The following is a 20,255-nucleotide window of genomic DNA, read 5'->3' on the forward strand; positions in this document are numbered from 1 at the left end:
ACTTGACAGTCATGAGGAGAAGGTAAACATTTGCACAACACCACACACATCACATAGTCTCACTAAATCTACACCACCAAAATCCACACATAGTAATACAAAAACATTCACGGAGGCTCTCAATAATAATCTGTCTAAGCAACAGAGACCTCCAAAGCAGAAACGCAAGCAACCTCCATCCCCCAACACAACCCAAATGACACATAGCCCAAAGACTTAGTGTGCCACTCAACCACAGCCAATAAGGCAAAACAATGTACCCAACACAATAGTCATAGGTGACTCTATAGTCAGGCACACCGATGTCCCACTCACCAGGCTAAACAAGGAGATGGTTACTGTCAGCTGCCTGTCGGGTGCCAGGATCCACCACATAATCCACGCACTTAGGTCACTCCACAACAAGTACAAATATGACTCTGTCATTGCCCATGTTGGTGTGAATGACCTGAGACATACCTCCCTGGACTACATGAAAAGAGACATGGAAAAGCTATCCAATCTTGTAGCCCAGGCAGGTATGACCCTAGCCCTGAGTAGCATTCTGCCATCACACAGAATGATACCACAGTGCAAGGACAAAATGATTGACGTCAACAATTGGCTAAGCTTCTGGTGTCATTCTAAGGGGATCCAGTATCTGTCTGCTTGGGATGACATGGTCGACAGACCACGATGCTTTGCCACAGATGGCCTGCACCTGTCACCCCTGGGATTCTCGATACTGGCTAAGGCTCTTGCTGTCCCTATAGTGCCTTTTTTAGGCAAAGTTTAAATAACAAATTGACCACCATAACAGGAACAGGCAAGCAAAAACTGAGGGTAATGTTACTCAATGCTAGAAGTCTAAATCTCAAAATGCACTCACTTGAGGCACTCCTTAAAATGGAGAGCATCAATATCTGTGCAGTGACTAAGATCTGGTTCAAGGCTCCAGAGAGCACCCCTGCGCTACCAGGCTATAACTCATACCACACGTTTCGGCCATGTAACCTGGACCGAAACACCAAAGGTGGAGATGTGTCCATATTCATTAAGGATATCCACACCTCCAGGCTAGTTGCTCAGCATAATGCATCCGAGGCTATCCAAGTGCAACTACCTCTGGGCAAAGCTGAAATCCAAATTGTAGCTTGCTACAGATCCCCCACCATGCCCCAGGATTCCCACTCCTCTTTTGTTGATGTACTGGAGAATATTAGGGTTCAACCAAACACCCTAATAATGGGTGACTTCAACTACCCCACCATTAACTGGGAAAACTACTCGTGTACCAACTCCTTAGCTTAACACTTTCTGGAATTCATAAACTCCAGTGCCCTGGCTCAACTTATCCACACCCCCACCAGGGGCAACAATATCCTAGACCTAGTCATTACCAACATGAGTGACCAGTGTTCCACACCTGAAGTCAACTCCTCGTTGGTCTGATCCGAACATAAGCTAATCAGCCTTGATATCCACATCCCGCCCCCATGCCCCATTAAGGAAACCACAGTAAAAAAATTCTCCAAAGCCAACTTCATGCTTCTTAAGACAGAAGTGGTGAACTTCATGACACCCATGCAGATGGACAATACAGTTACAACTGCTGAATCCTACACAAACGTACTCTATAAGCACTTACACGAGTGCATGGATCGTGCTATCCCAAACAGAACCAAGATGCTATCCTCCAAAAAAAGGAAGCCAGTCTGGTGGTCCCCTGCCATAAACACACTGTACAACAGAAATAAGAAACTGTTGCAAAAGAGAGTAAAATCCTATGAGTGGAGGAGCTTCCTGGTCAGCCTCAGTAAGAAGCTGAGATCCCTTATAAGATCCTCCAAAGCTAGCTATAAAACAAAATCGCCACTAATTCCAAGGACAACCGCAAAGCATTCTATAGCTATGTCAAGAATCTGGATGGCAACACCCAGATCTGCTCTGAGTTACAGCACAAAGGCAAGAAAATTACAGAACCAACTGACATTGCCAACATCCTGGCAAATAGGTTCAGTACTAACTTTACCCCCCACCCCCTAAAGGGCCCATATCTATACAGGAAGAATGCAGAGTCCCTGTAATCACAACTATGCAGGTAAAAGCTGCACTCTCTAAAGCCAAAAACAAAGCATCCATGGTACCGGACAACATCCCAGGCTGCATTTTACATGAACTTCAGAAGAAACTGGCTCCCCACTTAAGTACCATGCTCAATAATAGCCTCACATTAGGCTTTGTGCCCACTGAATGGTGCACAGCAACAGTTATCCCATTCCACAAAGGGGGAGCCACCACTGATCCCGGGAACTATTGACCTATTAGCCTGATGAGCCTGGTCTGCAAGGCCATGGAACGTATCATCATGGAACTCATAAACAAAGACATTGGTAACCTCCAACTCTGGATCCCACCCAGTTCAGGTTTGTGAAAGGCAGATCATGCCTCCTGAACCTGATTGACTTCTTTGAGGTAGTCACCAAAGCCGTAGATGAGGGTAAGGTGGTTCACACAGTCTATCTTGACCTTTCGACACCATCCCCCATTCTGGAATTATAGCTAAACTCACTAAACTATGTATATATCCCTATGTCACAAGATGGGTTGCCAACTGGCTCAATGACAAAACCCACACTGTAAACATTGCAGACTCCAAATCTGACCTCTAAGCAGTGACAAGTGGAGTATCACAGGGTTCTGTGCTGAGACCTCTCCTGTTGGTATCTACTTCTCTGAAGTACAGGCTAACACAGAAGGCCTCTGGCTAATGAAGTTTGCAGATGACTGCAAACTAGGAGTCATAGTCAAGTCCCCAAATGATGTGGACATCCTATAGAAGGGCCTCGCTGAGACAGATGCCTGGTGTCAGAGCTATGGCCTCAAGCTCAGTGCCAAAAAGTGCAGTGTCATCCCCTTTGGTAAAAACTCTGTACCCATGAACTACCACATAGGCAGCAATCTACTTAACACCGAATGCATGATTAGACGCCTTGGGACCCAGATGGACAGTGGTCTCTCCTTTGATAGTCACAATGCCACAGTAGTCAGGAATTCCTTCTACGTGGCACACCTCATCATAAAAGGGTTCTCATCCAGGAAAAAAGAGGTCATTATTCCCCTCTACTCATTACTCATTGGACATATTATATAGTACAACGCCCCTTTTGGAATGTACCTCACAAGACATCTGCAGCAGCTGGGAAGGCCACAGAAGTACCTCACAAAGAGGATTACTGGCCTCATACAAATGCCCTACACTGACCATCTCAAAAACCCCAGCTTTACTCCATAGCATATCACCTACTCCGAGGTGATCTCTGCCTGACATATAAAGCTATGTCAAACCCAGAGCTATTGGACATGCTACACCTAAATAAATCCCAATCCCTCTGAGCTACATGCTTTAAGGACCTAAACCTTGTCACCACAATAAACAGGACATGCTGGAGGGATAGATTCCTTTCCCAGAGACTTCCCATACTCTGGAACAGGCTACCCATCTATGTCAAGCAAAATTCTTCATTAGCAGTCTTCAAGAAAAATATTGATGAGTGGATGGGAAATAGTAAATACACTCAGGGGATCACTTCTGTGTCTCTGCTCGACAGTGGCACAGGAAAACAACTTTCTTGGGTGGAGTAAGCCAGGGAACCTTGTTGGCTAGGCTTATGTAGGCCCTTGGGCCAGTACCCTAGTACCTACCTATGAACCTATGAATCAGCTGTCCGTATATTCCAGACTGTTCTTTTATGAATGTGCCAGACTGCTGACTGGGATCTTCATGCACCATCAAAATCTATGAAGTAGGTAGAATAAGCATTTAAACTCTGACGACTGAATACATTCGTACTGAACATATCTGCATTACTAAGTAATTGTTGACCCAGTACCATACCCTTCCATTCATTGTAGATGATGTTTTTGCACAGAAGATCATTGTGGCATAACACCACTGGGGACTTCAGGTTAGAGAGGTGATTCTTCAAGGCCTCAATTTCCTTAGACAGAATGTCAAATGCTGGAACCTCATTCACATAGATGGATTGTCTGAAATATATAGATTTGGATAAAGAAAGAGAGATTTAGAAACTAAACTCTGAAGATATTCATAAGCAAGTTCTCTAATGTCTCTGTTTAACTGAAAATTTAAGTTATACTAACTATTACTTTTTCATACATTTTAATGTATTTTACAACTGTACATTTGGATTTATCAAACATGGAAAAACAATAACAAAAAATGAAGGTAACTATTTCACCATATAAAAATACACACTTGTAGTGAAAACAGTGAATAAATGTGCATATTGTCACTCTATATAAGCCTTGTGCATCGTCTAAAGAGTAGTGGTCAATGGTTAGATCCAGTTATTGTCAGCATATTGTATAGTAAGAAACATGACTACATATTTTATCTTTTCTCCATTAAAGCCTGTTATAACCATCAACTTTCTGACTGGACAATACTCTTGAGCTATGCTCTGATCTGACTCATGTTTTCTTGCAGACTGTATTTTGTTGCCAAAGGACTGTGAGCTAAAGTAACCCTATGTGTTATCTTATGCCTAATCAAGAATATGATGTTAACAGACTAAAATTCAAGCACATTTTCCTGTTTATTTGTTTTTCTCAGTAAGCTTATATACTCAAAGTGATTCATGCATACTCTCTTTCAACAAGCATGGAAAGTGAAATAATTATTTCACCATCTTAGTGACCAAGGTTTGATAATACAGGAAGGAATGAAGAAGACACACACGTTTTTTAACAGATCAGATTTTTTCCATTTTGTCAATATTCACAATAGTGTCTGCATTCATCTTCATAATATCTTGAAAAAGCTTCTCTCAATATTTTACCGTGGATTTTCTTTTCAATACATCATTAGGGTAACAGCCTTGCGAATGCATATGTTACCATAATGCCATATGAAGTTTAAGAATAACTCCAATAATATATTTCATATTTCCTTTTTTATTTATAGCAACACTAAATACAGATTCCACAGAAATCCAAAATCAATTCCAAATACATCTTACTAAACAAAATGCTTGTCCCTATAGCTATTGTTAAGTGCTCATTCACAGGAAGCTTGACCTAGTGACCCAGACAGAAAGGAATGCAATTAGTTTTCATACATCCCTGCAGTCCGTTGGTTTTTGAAACTTTGACTACATGTGCTGTCAAAGAAAGCAAAAAGCAGAGTCTGGAAAATACCAGGGCATATACATTAGGAATAGTGCAAACATTTAATCAGCAAAACACAGATGTGGAATGCATAATGAATCTTGTACCCGCAAACAATGACTGACATTACAGCTGCAGTGCCCACTCACAGAGGATAATGCCCAATCACTATCTACCCTGTCTTATAACTGTTGGTAGCAGACTTCAACTCAAGCTGCCTTGACCAAGGATCTAGGAGCAAGGGCTTAGACAAATGCAAGATTGCCTATGTCATACATGATAATTGAATAAAGATGTTGTTTTTGTTTAACAAAAAACAAAGATGAAGTAGGCAGAGTTAAACAACCTCTTCAAAAGAGAAACTGTTAAGACTAATCTCTTCATTAACGAAAATATACCCTATGGAAACTCTAGCAATAGTAATCTCACAGGAAATAAAGCAGACTTGGAAAAAGAGATCGAAATTGCTCTCAAGGAATGAAACTGAGATTGTATCGCTATGGTTTATTTTCATTTATATAAATGTAAAATTGCCTGCGTCATACATGATAAATTAATAAAGACGTTTCTTGTTTAAAAAAGGAAAAAAGGGCTTAGGACAGACAAAAGGGTTAGAAGAAGGTGAGAAGGCAAACAAGATAAAGCTGTTGACAGGTAACAAGAATGAATCTCAACTAGTGTGAAGACTGTTGAAAGAAACTATAAGTCATTGTTTCTTGTTTCATTACTAATTCAAACAGCAGAAGAAACTACACATATGACATGCAGCACAAACCAGGGGACCATGCATTATCGAGGACTCATAAGTAAATCGTACAAATTAGCTGTATCATTCTCCATCTTGGTGGGTATTGTTGTGTACATGTGGTTGCATAGTGGTAAAGGATGCACATGGACATGACATGAACTGTATCAAGTAAGATTTATAAGTAGAAGGCAACTTGCTTTCAAAGCTTAATTATGTGCCACTTCCATTTTCTTTTAGGACGAGGGTCTTGGCTGGACTGTGCCCACTGGTTAGGCTAATATAGACACAAAAGCAGACAGTTATGAGCAGTGGTTTGCAGAGTGTGGTAGTGTTGAGCTAGGAAACGTAAAGATCATAGTTTGGAGAGTAAAGAAGTCAGCTAGCAAAGCATACTAGTTATTTTTAGCAATTATGTATGAGGCCCAGTAAACACCATTTTCATGCCAGTAACAAATGTTGATAAAATCTGACATACACAGGACAGGAACAAGAAATATGTTTTTTTTTTTTTTGAGAAATTCTAAGCTAATAGTACCAGCAAAGCAAACAGTAAGGACAGTACGGATAAATGATCCAACACGCAGAAAACACAATACACAGTAAAAAAATACTGAAGGACCAAGCCACAGCAACACAAGGCATAAACTTTAAATGATAGTAAGTGCTTTTGCAGCACCTTTGTTGCTTCATCAGACATTACAGAAAGAACTGAAAAACACCATTTTTAAAATACAAGCCAGGCAATAATGTCACTGAGTATTTCTGAGGCCATTTGACTTGTTGATGTTCAGTAGGTCCATCTGTATTAGGTCAATGGATGCCTTGTATGCCAGACATGTCACCTCTAAGCACTTTGTAGGACACTGAATATAGTGATAAATCTTTGAGGTGGTCCATGCAAGACCTATTGTGTAGGACATGCATCCTTTTAGTAAGGTATCTCTGTGGTTATTCCAATTGTTGCATGGGGCAGGACAGATACATGCCAAAGTGGGCATTTTACAAAATGACCTAATGAGGACTTTGTAAAGGGGAACAATAACATCTCTAGAAATAGTCAAAATAAATTTGTTTATAAGCTGTACAATATAGAAAGACTTTCTTATGATTCTGGGCACATGTTGGTCAAAGGTTAGGTCACTGTGCACACAAGTTCCCAAATGCCAAACAGCTGGGTCAGTTCTCACAGGGCATTGTCAATTTGGCAGTTCCCTGGAGTAGATAACTTCTCAAAGGATACGATAATGTATTTCTTGGAGTTTAGTTTCAATTCATGATTCTGGCACCAATTATTGTTTGGGACAAGCCTTCCTGCATGATGGCTAAGTCATTTGGGGATTCAGTAACTGCTCCTACCTTGCAGTCATCTCAAACTTAGTCAGCCAAAGCCCTTTGGTATTTCCTTCTACTTTTGAGATGTATATGCCAAACAGAAAATGTCTCAGCACCAAATCCTGGGGGACTCCATTGGTGACTGGTCTATTCCCCTGTTTTGAACTACTGCATCCTGTGAGCAAGCATACACATATGCATTATTTGGTTCACCTTCCTGATTGTATTAAATTATATTATTTGTATAATACAGCACCACTTGTTAGAATGTGTTTTAAACTTGTAGTTTGGAACAGTCTTCTAGTGAGCAATGAAACAAAAGTATGAACCAATAATGAAAAAACTACCCATTTCAGAAAATTTCAACCATAAAAGGCCACTCAAACTTCTGTCATAACAATCCACCAATATCAGTAAATATGAAAAATCTCTGCAGAAGTAAGTAATCTAAATAATTTCACATTAAAGGGATCTGTAACTAATGAAGAGGTTGCTGCTAGCAAACAACTTTATATTTCATTGTTTCATCTACAAATAAAGTCCTGTTGCCCTTGAAGAATACATTGCCTATGCTACATTAAAAAAAATGATAAGCTAGTAATTTTGTAATTGGGAATGGAAGGCAAACTGATAACAGAAACATAGTTACTAGGTAGCTCCTCCAAATGAGGACATTCATAGGACTGCAGCATTCACTCCTTTGAAGTACAATGCAGTACAGTATCATCAAACCATCTGCATACTGTGGGAGTAGAACCGACAGCCTTCTGCATCAAAAGCATGTATACTACCCATTGTGCTACTAACAATACAAATTACTTTGCATAGGTAACACTAAACCTCTTCCCATGAAGCTCTCAGCTCCTTGAAAAATCTACTTGACACTCAACTAAATCTTTCAATTTCGCAGCACAAGAAATCTGGAAAGAGCTAAAATGTATTTGGGGGGCAAAGGCCCAAAACCAGGGACACATTTTAAATATTGCTTGTATAATCTTAGGAAGTTGCTAAAATAAGGTGTTTTCTGAAAGATAGGAAGACTGAAACTTAAAGGGCTATCATTATTAAGTGAATTCAGTTCCCACTGATTTGCCAGAAATCCACAAATTTTAAGAGGAACAGACCAAAAGTATAAGCCAAATATTCTGTGAAAATCTGGACAGTTGAGAGCTATGCACTCAACTCCCTGAATCACAAGTGGTGGTATGGGTAGAGAATTCAGGCTCTTGTTTGAGCTTGAGGAATACTAACCACCAGGTATACCTAACTGGGGCATTTTACACACACACACACACACACACACACACACACACACACACACACACACACACACACACACACACACACACACATGGGAGCAGCATAACACCTGCAAAGAAAAGAACAAAACTCTCCTTACCGGCAGCACCAACAGAACAGCGGCAGCATAACTCCTGTAATACAGAGCAATAAGAGAACAAGAACAGCTAGTTTAGTTAATTTAACTTCCCACACGAATCAACGTTAGCGTGAAAACTCCACTTCATTATTTTTTTTTTCCGACAGGTCTTGCACCTGTAAAAGTGGAGGGGGGGGATCCCCCTCTCCCTGGTTCTATGGTTCCAGCACCCATGCCGTGATTTGAAATTATCATTCAGACATGTCAATTCTCAATGAAAATCTTCATTCTTAGACTTCAGTCTTGATGCCCGTAGGCCCTGTCCTTTGATCATATTTTTAAAAATGTGTGCCGGATGCATATTCTGCCTTTGCACATATGTATTTCTATGACATTTCTTTCTATATATCTGGGTGTTAAACTCCCCCTACTGTGTTTCTTTCTCAGTAGAGTTCCGTGTCACCATACAAATTAATCATTTATTTCATGCTGATGTAGTAGATGGCATGCAGGCAGAGTTGCATCCTATCTGTGGATGCTGCACACACACAAACAAAAAAAAGCTCAGGGAGATTAATGGAACTGGGCATTAAACATATATTGCAGAAGAATTTATCTTTTAAAATACAAAAAAGGCTTTTTCAAATTATATTGCTTCAAATGCAGTTAAGCACATACATATGAATGGATTAAGAAGGGTTTAGTTTGCACTGTTTGAACAGTCTCATAATTATTAGAGGAAATGATAGCCTCTTTCTGGTAAGCAGATCACCAAGATTGCTGTGGCAGTTTAAACAGAGCATTTAATAGATGGTGGGGACTTGATGTAACAGTATCAGGTATGTTGTATGTGATATTTGTTTTATTATTTAAAGCCTGAAATATTTTGCACAGGTATAAACTGGTAGCAGAGATCAATATATTTGGAAATGTGGTCCTTCAGAATAAATAATATGATATATATGTATATATATATATATATATATATATATATATATATATATATATATATATATATATATATATAAAATATATAAGAACAGGAACTTAACATATTCTTGGATGAGTGGAACATACCGTGGATGGGTTCTGGGAGACAAACAGTGTTAGGAAGTTATACTGAGGCGAAACAACTGCAATCATTTACATAAAGACAAAGGTGATAAAGGATAATGAGGGAAACATACTCACAAGCATGAAGAATGTGTTGAACAGATGGAAGGAGTACTTTGAGGACTTGATGAATGAAGAGAATGAGAGGGAGAGAAGGTTGGATGATGTGGAGATAGTGAATCATGAAGTGCAATGGATTAGCAAGGAGGAAGTAAGGATAGCTATGAAGAGGATGAAGAATGGAAAGGCTGTTGATTCAGATGACATACCTGTGGAAGCATGGAGGTGTTTAGGTGAAATGCCAGTGGAGTTTCTAACCAGATTGTTTAATGAAATCTTGGAAAGCGAGAGGATGCCTGAGGAATGGAGAAAAAGTGTTTTGGTACTGATTTTTAAGAATAAGGGTGATGTGCAGAGCTGTAGTAACTACAGAGAGATTAAACTGATCTGTCACAGCATGAAGTTATGGGAAAGAGTAGTGGAAGCTAGGTTAAGAAGGGAGGTGATGATTAGTGATCAGCAGTATGGTTTCATGCCAGGAAAGAGCACTACAGATGCGATGTTTGCTCTGAGAGTGTTGATGGAGAAGTACAGAGAAGGTCAGAAGGAGTTGCATTATGTTTTTGTAGACTTAGAGAAAGCATATGACAAGATGCCTAGAGAGGAGTTATGGTATTGTATGAGGAAGTCAGGAGTGTCAGAGATGTATGTAAGAGTGGTACAGGATATGTATGAGGGTAGTGTGACAGCGGTGAGGTCTGCGGTGGGAGTGACAGATGCATTTAAGGTGGAGGTGGGATTACATCAAGGATCAGCTCTGAGCCCTTTCTTATTTGCAATGGTGATGGACAGGTTGACAGACGAGATCAGACAGGAGTCCCCGTGGACTATGATGTTTGCAAATGACATTGTGATCTGTAGTGAGAGTAGGGAAGAGGTGGAGGAGACCCTGGAGAGATTGAGATATGCTCTAGAGAGAAGAGGAATGAAGGTCAGCAGGACTAAGACAGAATATATGTGTGTGAATGAGAGGGAGGATAGAGGAATGGTGAGGATGCAAGGAGTAGAGGTGGTGAAGGTGGATGAGTTTAAATATTTGGGATCAATAGTTCAGAGTAATGGTGAGTGTGGAAAAGAGGTGAAGAAGAGAGTACAGGCAGGATGGAGTGGGTGGAGAAGAGTGTCAGGAGTGATTTGTGACAGACGAGTGAGTACCAGTAAGAGTAAAAGGGAAGGTCTACAAGAGGGTAGTGAGACCAGCTATGTTATATGGGTTGGAAACAGTGGCACTGACAAAAAGGCAAGCGTTAGAGCTGGATGTGACAGAGTTAAAGATGTTAAGATTTGCACTGGGTGTGACGAGGGTGGACAGGATTAGGAATAAGTATATTGGAGGGTCAGCCCAGGTTGGAAGGTTTTGAGACAAAGCTAGAAAGTTAAGATTACATTGGTTTGGACATGTGCTGAGGAGAGATGCCGAGTATATTGGGAAAAAGATGCTAAGGATGAAGCTACTAGGTAACAGGAAAAGAGGAAGGCCTAAGATAAGGTTTATGGATGTGGTGAGAGAGGACATGCAGGTGGTTGGTGTGACAGGGCAAGATGCAGAGGACAGGAAGAAATGGAAACAGATGATCCACTGTGGCGACCCCTAACAGGAACAGCTGAAAGAAGATGATGATGTGCTTAAGCTTCCTCTTCAGCTTACCATTGTTGTGAAAGATATTCAATCTGTTTCATCTTTTATGCAACTTTGTGGTCTGATTGTTATTATAATAAACAAAAAAAGAGAAATCCAGCAAACTCAGTCAAGGATTCACTGAAATATAAACAGTTGCAGGTTAGCATTTATTTACCTTGAGAACTTGATGGAAATGTTACTAAAGGATATAGTGATTGGGTTGCTGTATATTCACAAAATATTACAGTGAGAGATGGTGTGCTGACTAAGGAGTGAAAGATATTAAGGGAGCTTGTAGAAGAACTCTGAATCAACATATCGTGTCCTTTGAAATATAGGGGATGAAGCCTTTGCTATTTCCATGACAAACAGTGCTAATTAATGGCTTAGGCAGCTGCTGAAGCTTGCAAGACAAGAAAAATATTAAAGTTGCTGAATCAGTTCACCCCTGTCAGGACAGAGGGGTGGGCTCATGTCCAGAGCACACATACTGCAGTGATTTCCCCAGTGGACATTTGAGAACTTAAGAAATGGGCACAGTGTGATTGCTCCAGGAGACAGTGGCACATGCAGGTTTATGGCAGCTGCACAAACAAATCGTTGCACACCTTCCCTGGAGAACACTTGCTGGACATACACTGGGAGGGGAGTTAGTGATATAAGTGGAAAATTCCTGATGGATGCCTGAATGATGACCTCTCAGACAATCTTTCATCTCAGAGAGAATGTGTGAACAGGGAAAGTACTGTTGTGTAAAAAGTCACTATAACAGTAGACATCATCCTTTTCACTGCTGTGGCATTCTTTACTATTGGGATATCCTACATGGGTAACCATGTACTCAGCCGGCATACCAAAACCTGGGCCTTTGCATGCATTGTGCATCAGATGTATTCCCTACACCCAAAGTGTGAGGTACTTAAATGATGGACAGTTACACAATCCTCAAAACTGAACTGCTCCATAAGAACAGGAGTAACAGATGAGGTACAAAACAACATGGCACATGCATATCAAAAAAAAAAAAAAAGAAGAAGAGAAGTCCCTTCAACCAGAGGAATAAGGAAAAAACAAAGGGGGGATGAAGAGAGGTGGAATAATCCATCAATGATAAGCAGGACATCTACTGTTACATTAAGTTCTTATACAACTGTACTCCATCCTCCCTTAATCCTTACTGCATTATTCCTTACTATTGACAGAGTACCAAAGCTACTATAAAGAACGGAAGAAGGAAGGAGCTGAAGAGCCAAAAACAGGGAGCTTGAACCTAGCAAAATCTGTATTAGCTGTTTTAGCCCTGGAAAACACTGCCAAATTATAGTGCTTACTAAAGTATGCACAGAAGCTGAAGTAGCAACTTCCAGGATGGATCTAGCATTGAGAACCTTAAAAAAATCTGCAGAAGAGGTAACTGTCCTAGCAGAATGAGTTCATACAGAAGTAGGAAATTGTTTGCCCTGAAGACAATAACAAAAGGAAATGGCTTTAGAACTCTATTAGGAAATGGATTGCTTGGAAACTGCCAAACCCAATTGCCTGTCCTGAGAAGAAACAAAAAGTTGTTCAGATTTTATAATATCTTTAGTCTTATATAGCTAGTATCTGAGCCGTCTATGCAAATCCAAAGAATGGAGAATCTTCTCACATTTATTATCTCGACAAAGAAAAGGAGGAGTGGCTTTAAGAGCCTGAAGTCAGAGCCATGAACAAAATGGTTTTCCAGGTACATGATTTCAAAATGGAATTGCCTGCTGCTTCAAAGATGGCTGGATCAGCTTTTCAAAAATATAGTTTAGGTCCCAAGAAGGAGGAATGGATTTTCTTAGGGACTTAATATGAAGGATGCATTTTGGAAACTGCTTTACCTTAACTCTAGAAGAAAGTAGTGAACACAGTGACAGTCAGGCAGAAGTGGCCGACAAGTAAGCTTTAACATAAGAATATGCCAGACAAGAATTCAGCAACTTACACAGATCAGATAGAACACTATGGGTTTCCATAGAAAAAAGGTCCTGATCATTGCTGCAACACCAACACAGAATCTCTTCCAGTTAGCTACATAAGATTTTGTAGTAGTTAGTTTTCTTGCCTTCTGTAAAACCTGAAGTACATCCTTGGAAAACTGACGTCAGAAAGGAATAACAACCCTATCACCGAAAGAGTAAATTTTAGGGTGTGAAGATGAGGGTGAATGCGATAGCCTTTACCCTGTCTGAGGAGGTTGATTTAGTGAAGTAGGTTGTGAAGTATTGGCATTTTGGTATAGAACTTGCCTAGCTGGCTGCTTTGAGAGGAGGCAAAAAGATCCTCCTGAGGAGTACCCCACCAATGAAGAAAATCCAGAAGAACTTCTCTGTGCAACCTCCACAAAAGAGAATCTACCCTAAATCTCCTAAAGTGTCTACCATTACATTCCTTTCTGAGGAATGTAAACTGCCTGAAGAATCAACAGGTGGTGAATGGCAAATTCCCATGCTATGAGACATTGTCTGCAAATTTGATAAGACTTTGTCCATACTTGCTTGTTTATGTACCACATAATGGTAGCATTGTCCATAAAGACTCTGAGTGGTCCTGGAGACCAAAAGTAATACAGGGCCTGAAGAGACAAGATCAAAGCCTTCATTCCTTGTTATTGATTTGCTCAGTCAACTCCAAAGGAGACCAAACTCCATGTCCATCCTTAATAACTGTGTCAGCATCTCTTATTATTGGGATATCATACATCTGACTAGCATACCAAAGCCTGGGCCCTTCCATGCACCATCAAATGTATGCTTTATGTCTGAAGCACAGTATATATAAGTGACATACTAGTGCAAAACTCTCAGAACGTCTTTGCTTACAGTCCAAATGCAAGTATAGACTACCAAGCATTGGGCAATAAGTACCATGTTACAGACTCTTCTTTTTTTCTTTTATTGTATGTGCATGCTGTTTGGAAAGGGGGAATGTGACTCCCCATAAAGACAGAGATGAGTGCCTTTTTGCTTGGGTGTGGAACATAGTCATAAAGAGTGCTCTGTTTGCAAAGTCTTCATTCCTAAGACCCTAAACTGTTGTCTTTCCTCTCTCTCTCTCTTGCTCTCTCAGTCTGTCTTGAAAATCAGCGCATGAAGCTTCTCAGTCAAGGAATCCTATCTTTGGAAAACTTACCCCTCACCCCAGGTATACAGTCTTCTTTAAAGAAAAAGTCAAAGAAACTGAAACCAGAGATTTCTATTGTCTGGCCTCCTGGTGGTCAACTCCATTGTGTCTGATGAGGAGACCATGGACTGTCCATTTCAAATGCCCAACTATGATGTTGCATCCTCATTTGAAGATTATATGGCAAGACATTACTCACGGTCTTTTTAAAGCCCTGATGGCTTTGAAGTCTATTTCCTACAGGTATTCCTTCTTTCACCCATTTAAAGAGTACTGGGGGCTTTCTTCTTTTGATAGACAAGATTTAGATTCTGGGGAGAAGCCCTTAACTTATGTATCCTAAATTTATTCACCTCTTCCAGTGGGTTCTGATGAGGAGGACTCATCTTCCCTGACCTCCTCAATGGAGGAACTTTCTTTGGTTAATACTATCATTAAAATGATGCAATATTTAAAGGGGGAAGTTTTCAGATGTCTGGTGTTCAGAAGAGGTATTCTGACCTCCTTCAGATGGATACCCCTAGACCTTCTGCAATATGTCATGTTCTTGAAGCCCTGTTAGAGACTTTTAGATCTGCTTCTTGAGACCCTAAATCTCAATGTCCAGCTCCTAAAAAAAAAAAAAAAACAGATGCAAAAATTGAAAAGAAATCCTATGGGAAGACAATGAGGCTTTTCCTGTGTAGCATGGCAATGGCTGTATGAATGGTCATTCTACAATGTTTTGATTTATGCAGCCTTAAAACAGGGAACCGGGTCTCTCTGAATGCTGGGCAGGGAGGTGCATTACAGGGTTATGATTCAAAGTGGGGAAAACATTTGAAAATCTATAAAAAAGAGTATATAAAGACAAAAAAAGCTATTATGACTAGGGAGTAATAAGTGCATAACACATCCTAGAACTGTTTCACTCAGGGCAATGTAAGGATAAGTGAAGATAGTGAGCAAGTGCAAAACAGAAAATAACTTGGGTAATTGTGAGTATAGCTGTCTAGCTTGTTGTAGTAGCATCAATAACAGTGGGCTGTAAAATATCTGCTATCCCAAAAGAAGACATACAAGAGAGAGAAAGAGAGATGAATTATTAGAAAGTTAAGGAGAGATGACTGGAAGCCGCATGAGCAGTAGGTGGGGGGTAGACTTGAAAAGATGGGGGCCAACTCACATGTCTGTAGTGGGCAAGAGGTAGGATCACTTACTATTCAGCACTCTCTGGTGTAGATAATTGAGAAATAAATACAGCTTCAAGTACAGAGAGCCATCAGATGTCTTGCAATCCATGCAGAAAATCATGCAGTCATGTGCCCAGTCTTTTCACATTAAGTACTAGTGAAAGAGCAGGATGAAATGAAAAAAACAGCATCTGAGCCACAGCTGGATGAGATCACTTTCATTCCTTGATGGTAGGATGCATTCCAAACCCAGATAGTCTTGAGGCATTTCCTCTACAGAGGATAGATCATACCAGTTGTGCAACATGCTAGAATACTGCCAAACTGAATTGTGGGAAATTGAGGAGCACTGAGTCATATGGCTTGAAAGAAAAAGACCCAGAAGACTTCAGCAGAGGGGCACAATAAATAAATAAAAAATACCAAATACAAAGAAAAGTACAAAGCAAAAAGACAACTGAAGGAATTTATTAATTTATAAACTTCAGTGGCTGAATTAATTACAAATTTAGGATTTTAATTTTTGAGGGGGAATTTGGTGGATTTAGCATGCATTTAGATGTATGTAGATGGCTATCTGGCTTTTGAATGCATCCTGTAACAACTTTAAAAGACATCCTCTTCTGGACAGCTAATTATATGCCTTATGAAAAAAAATCATACTAGAAGATGTAATATTGACTGGTAAAACCTTACACCAAACTTACACTCAGTGAGTATAAACCTTTTAGTTGCACACAACTTATCAAACACTCACTACATTTAATAATACCAACAGTAAATGTGCAATTATAAACTGGATACTGGTCTCTGACCCTTAATAAATGTACAGCCTCTGGAACTTATCAACACTTACTGACCATCTTCCAGATTATCCCTTAAAGATATCACTCACCAGCCTAACACTCACTAATTTAAAACAACCTGAAACCTTTCTAAATTCAATATAGACTCCTTCATCAATACATTGAAAGCTTTTAACTGGTCTGTCCTAAAAACTCTTCCACTTGAGGAGGCAGTCAATACTTATAATACCTTATTTCAAATATTTAAACACCTATGGCACCCTCAGATGGTAAAGCAAATTTCAAAATCTTTTCACTAAACAAAACTGAAATTAAATTAGTCAGCCATAGAAAACTTATTGGACTCATTATAGATGATATCTGTAATTTGACGTGCATGTTCAAAATAATATAAAAAAGACCCACAAAAATAGAAATGCTCTACAGGTATAAAAACTTCCTTAGCAACACCATCAAAACTACTCTTTCCACTACCTACCTTTTCCCATCTCTCTGATACAGTGCACCCATCCTAACCAACCTTCAGGCTACAGTTAAAAATAAGCAGTAGACATGCTATAACAAGGTTGCAAAATTTGCCACCAAAAGCAATACCCTAGCCACCACTGTATTGCCCTTAAGGTTTTGAATCAGCTCAAACTGTCTCAGCACTTAAATACTTAGATTACATACAGCTTATTTGCACACACAGCATTATTCACAAAGCCAGTAATCCCCCTATTTTTACTCCTACTCCTATTCCTATCACCCTAACAGACTATGATTTAATGAAAAACATATTCTCAGCATATATGAACCCCTAAATCTCTGGCCAAAGCCTCTATTCATACTCTGCTGCTAAAAAATGGAATTCCATTCCTCTGCAAATTAAATCTACCTCTAACCTCTCCACCTTCAACCCACTGCTAAAAGACTACCTAATTAAAACCTGGCTCTGCTCCTGCACTACCCCAGGCTGAACTAATCCCTCCCTCCTTCTATCACCAGCATACTTTGATTATATTCAGAGAGAAGGAATTAGTAAAATCTATTTCTAACTTTTTTTTGCCCAGGCTGTATTGTCTAGTCATCTCTGTAACAAAGAGTGCACTTGGTGGGTTTAATGCCATCTCTATGAACTGTAACTTGTAAATACCTTATCTACTGACAATGTTTTTTTTCAACTTATTAACAGTGTCCAAATATTTACACTATGTATATATAGGGTCACACTGTATGAGCTGATGCTGAATTTTTACTTAGTAAATATGTCTATTAGGTGACCTAATACTAGGCTTTGTAATCATTTTAACTATAACTATATTATGTCAATGCAGAGTTTTCTCCCCAGAAATCCATTGAAAATGAGGTATTATCCCAATCAGGTTTTCCCAGTAAACCAATGTCAAATGAAATAAATACTAGAAGTGTTAAGAGTCTGCAAAACTAGACTGAGAAAAAACAAGTTATGAACTCTGATCCATAAGCGTCAGAGTAACAGTGTTGCTGCAAAGTTATTAGAAAATAAGAGTGTGAATTACTGAAGAAATGCTGGAATACTTTTTATTTTATTTTACATTTGTTGACCGGGATAGTCCGACTGGTAACATGTCCATTTTCAGCGGAGGCCCGGGGAGAAAAGCTCCAAGGTAACCAAATTAGATAAAAAATGCAGTCCATGCAGTAGTTGACATATATAAGCAAGCAATAAGGTTTATGATTAGCAATTTATGCAGAGGTTGCATATCTAGGCAGATAAAAGTAGTTCTGGGGTGACATAATTCAAAGTATAGGTTTTCATTAAGTTGTTCAAGTCAGGAAGCATATTGTTTTTAAGTCATACAGTTATTTACAGATAAAATATTTACAGTGGCTACATGCCAAAACACATTAGAGTTAGACAAGGTAAAGGTCAGGATAGGCAAACAGATAAGCTAAACAAACTATTTTAGCCTCATTGTCAAGAAGAGTTAGTCAGGTTTACTACATTAACATAGCCAGTTTAACGTCAAATGTTGTTTAAGTCTAGTCTTGAATTGACTGAGGGAGTTGAGCAAAGTAATTTCTGTTGATAGAGAGTTCCAGGTTTTGCTAGCAGAGTTTGTGAAGAGAGAGTCACCAGCAGAGTTATTAGTTTTGATTGACTGGACTAGTAATTTATTAAAGGATCAAAGTGGCCGGTGATTGTGATAGGGGGTAATAATATTTTTAAGAGCAAGAGTATGATATGGATTGTAAAGTATCTTATGGGCAGTTATCATGAGGTTATACTGGATCATGCTGGGTAGTTCTAGCCAACCAAGCTGGTTTAGGTTAATACAATGGTGAGTCCTAAAAGACAGGCCGGTGGCGAATCTGGCAATATGGTTATAGCAGATGGAGAGTTTGTTGAGGACAGATTTGTTTAGGTTGATGAGTATCGGGGATGCATACAGTAGAGTTGAAAGAAGGTGAGAGTGAGCTATGGCAGCTCTAGCAGGAGGAGTTAAAAAGGTTTTTATCCTGTGCAAAGAGCCACATTTTTTATTGATGGTCTTTATAGTTTGATTAACATGTAGGTTGAATTTGAGATTACTATCGATTATTACACCTAGCAGTTTTGTAGAGGAGTCTGGGGAGATTATGTGCCATTGTTAGATTTAATGGTAAAAGTGAATGGAGTAGACCTGTGGGTTGGTGATAATAGGAGTAGTTTGGTTTTTTGGGGGGATTCAGGATCAGACAATGTCCAGAAAGCCAGTTTTTGATAATGTTAAAGGTGGTTTGTGTGGCTGACCACAGTTCTTTTGGAGAAGTGGCTGAGCAAATCATGGTGGAGTCGTCAGCATATTGGACACAGCTGACTGTAGGGATAGCAGAATAGAGGTCGTTAATGAAGATGGAGAAAAGTAGGGGCCCAAGTATGGATCCCTGGGGTATACCTAGTGTGTTGGGTAGTAGTTTAGAAAGCTTATTTTGCCACAGGACAGCCTGTTGTCTATCTTTCAGATAGGACTGGAACCATTGGATGACTGTATTATCTAGGCAGAACATTTTCAGGGTATGGATATGTAGTTGGTGATCCACCATATCAAATGCCTTGGAGAGATCCAAGAAGAGGGCTGAGGATAAGTTATTGTTATTGTAATTGTGGTTTATGATATTAGAGAAGGCTAGAAGGGCTGTGGTAGTACTGTGGTGTGGTTGGAATCCATGCTGGGAGTCTGCCATGAGGTTATTCTGAGTTAGGTGATGCATCAATTGTCTATGGATACATTTTCCATGATTTTTACAAGTGGGGATAATATTGCTATTGGCCTATAGTTAGATAGTTCAGTAGAGCTACCTCCTTTGTGAAGTGTGATTACATAGGCTATTTTCCAAATAGAGGGGATTCTGGCTTCTGCTATTGTTCGATTGATTAGTATTGAGATTGGGTAAGCAATAGCATCAGCTGCTTTTTGTAGATACTCAGCAGAGAGTTGGGTCAGTGGAGAGAGTAGTTGGTTTCAGTTTTTTAATTAGGGTACAGATGAGGGAGGTGGCAACTGGTTGGAGTCTGAGTGTAGGTTGGTTACTGGGGGTGTTGATTTCATGACAGTGGGGGCCAGGAGGTAGTTAACTCGCTAGGGCTTGAATGGTCTCAGTAAAGAAATGGTTAAAACTGTCAGAGACTTCCTCGGGAGGTTTATCAATGGAGGCTAAGGGGATTGGTGTGGAAGTCTGTCCAGGATGTAATAGCTTGTTT

At 39.7% G+C, this 20,255-nt stretch overlaps 1 protein-coding gene across 2 annotated transcripts in view; it reads right to left on the minus strand.

Annotated features, from left to right (window-relative positions):
- Nucleotides 1–20,255, minus strand: part of LOC122811144 (ethanolamine kinase 1-like) — a 1,165,171-nt gene that overhangs the window by 506,565 nt on the left and 638,351 nt on the right. For both annotated transcript variants that reach the window (XM_044082778.1, XM_044082779.1), the window contains exon 4: nt 3,878–4,029. In XM_044082778.1, the coding sequence (XP_043938713.1) occupies nt 3,878–4,029 (152 nt within the window). The remainder of the gene's footprint in view (nt 1–3,877; nt 4,030–20,255) is intronic.

This window comes from Protopterus annectens, chromosome 9.part0 (assembly GCF_019279795.1).
Source record: "Protopterus annectens isolate FY-2018-M chromosome 9.part0, PAN1.0, whole genome shotgun sequence".
In the NCBI taxonomy this organism is placed as follows: domain Eukaryota; kingdom Metazoa; phylum Chordata; order Ceratodontiformes; family Protopteridae; genus Protopterus; species Protopterus annectens.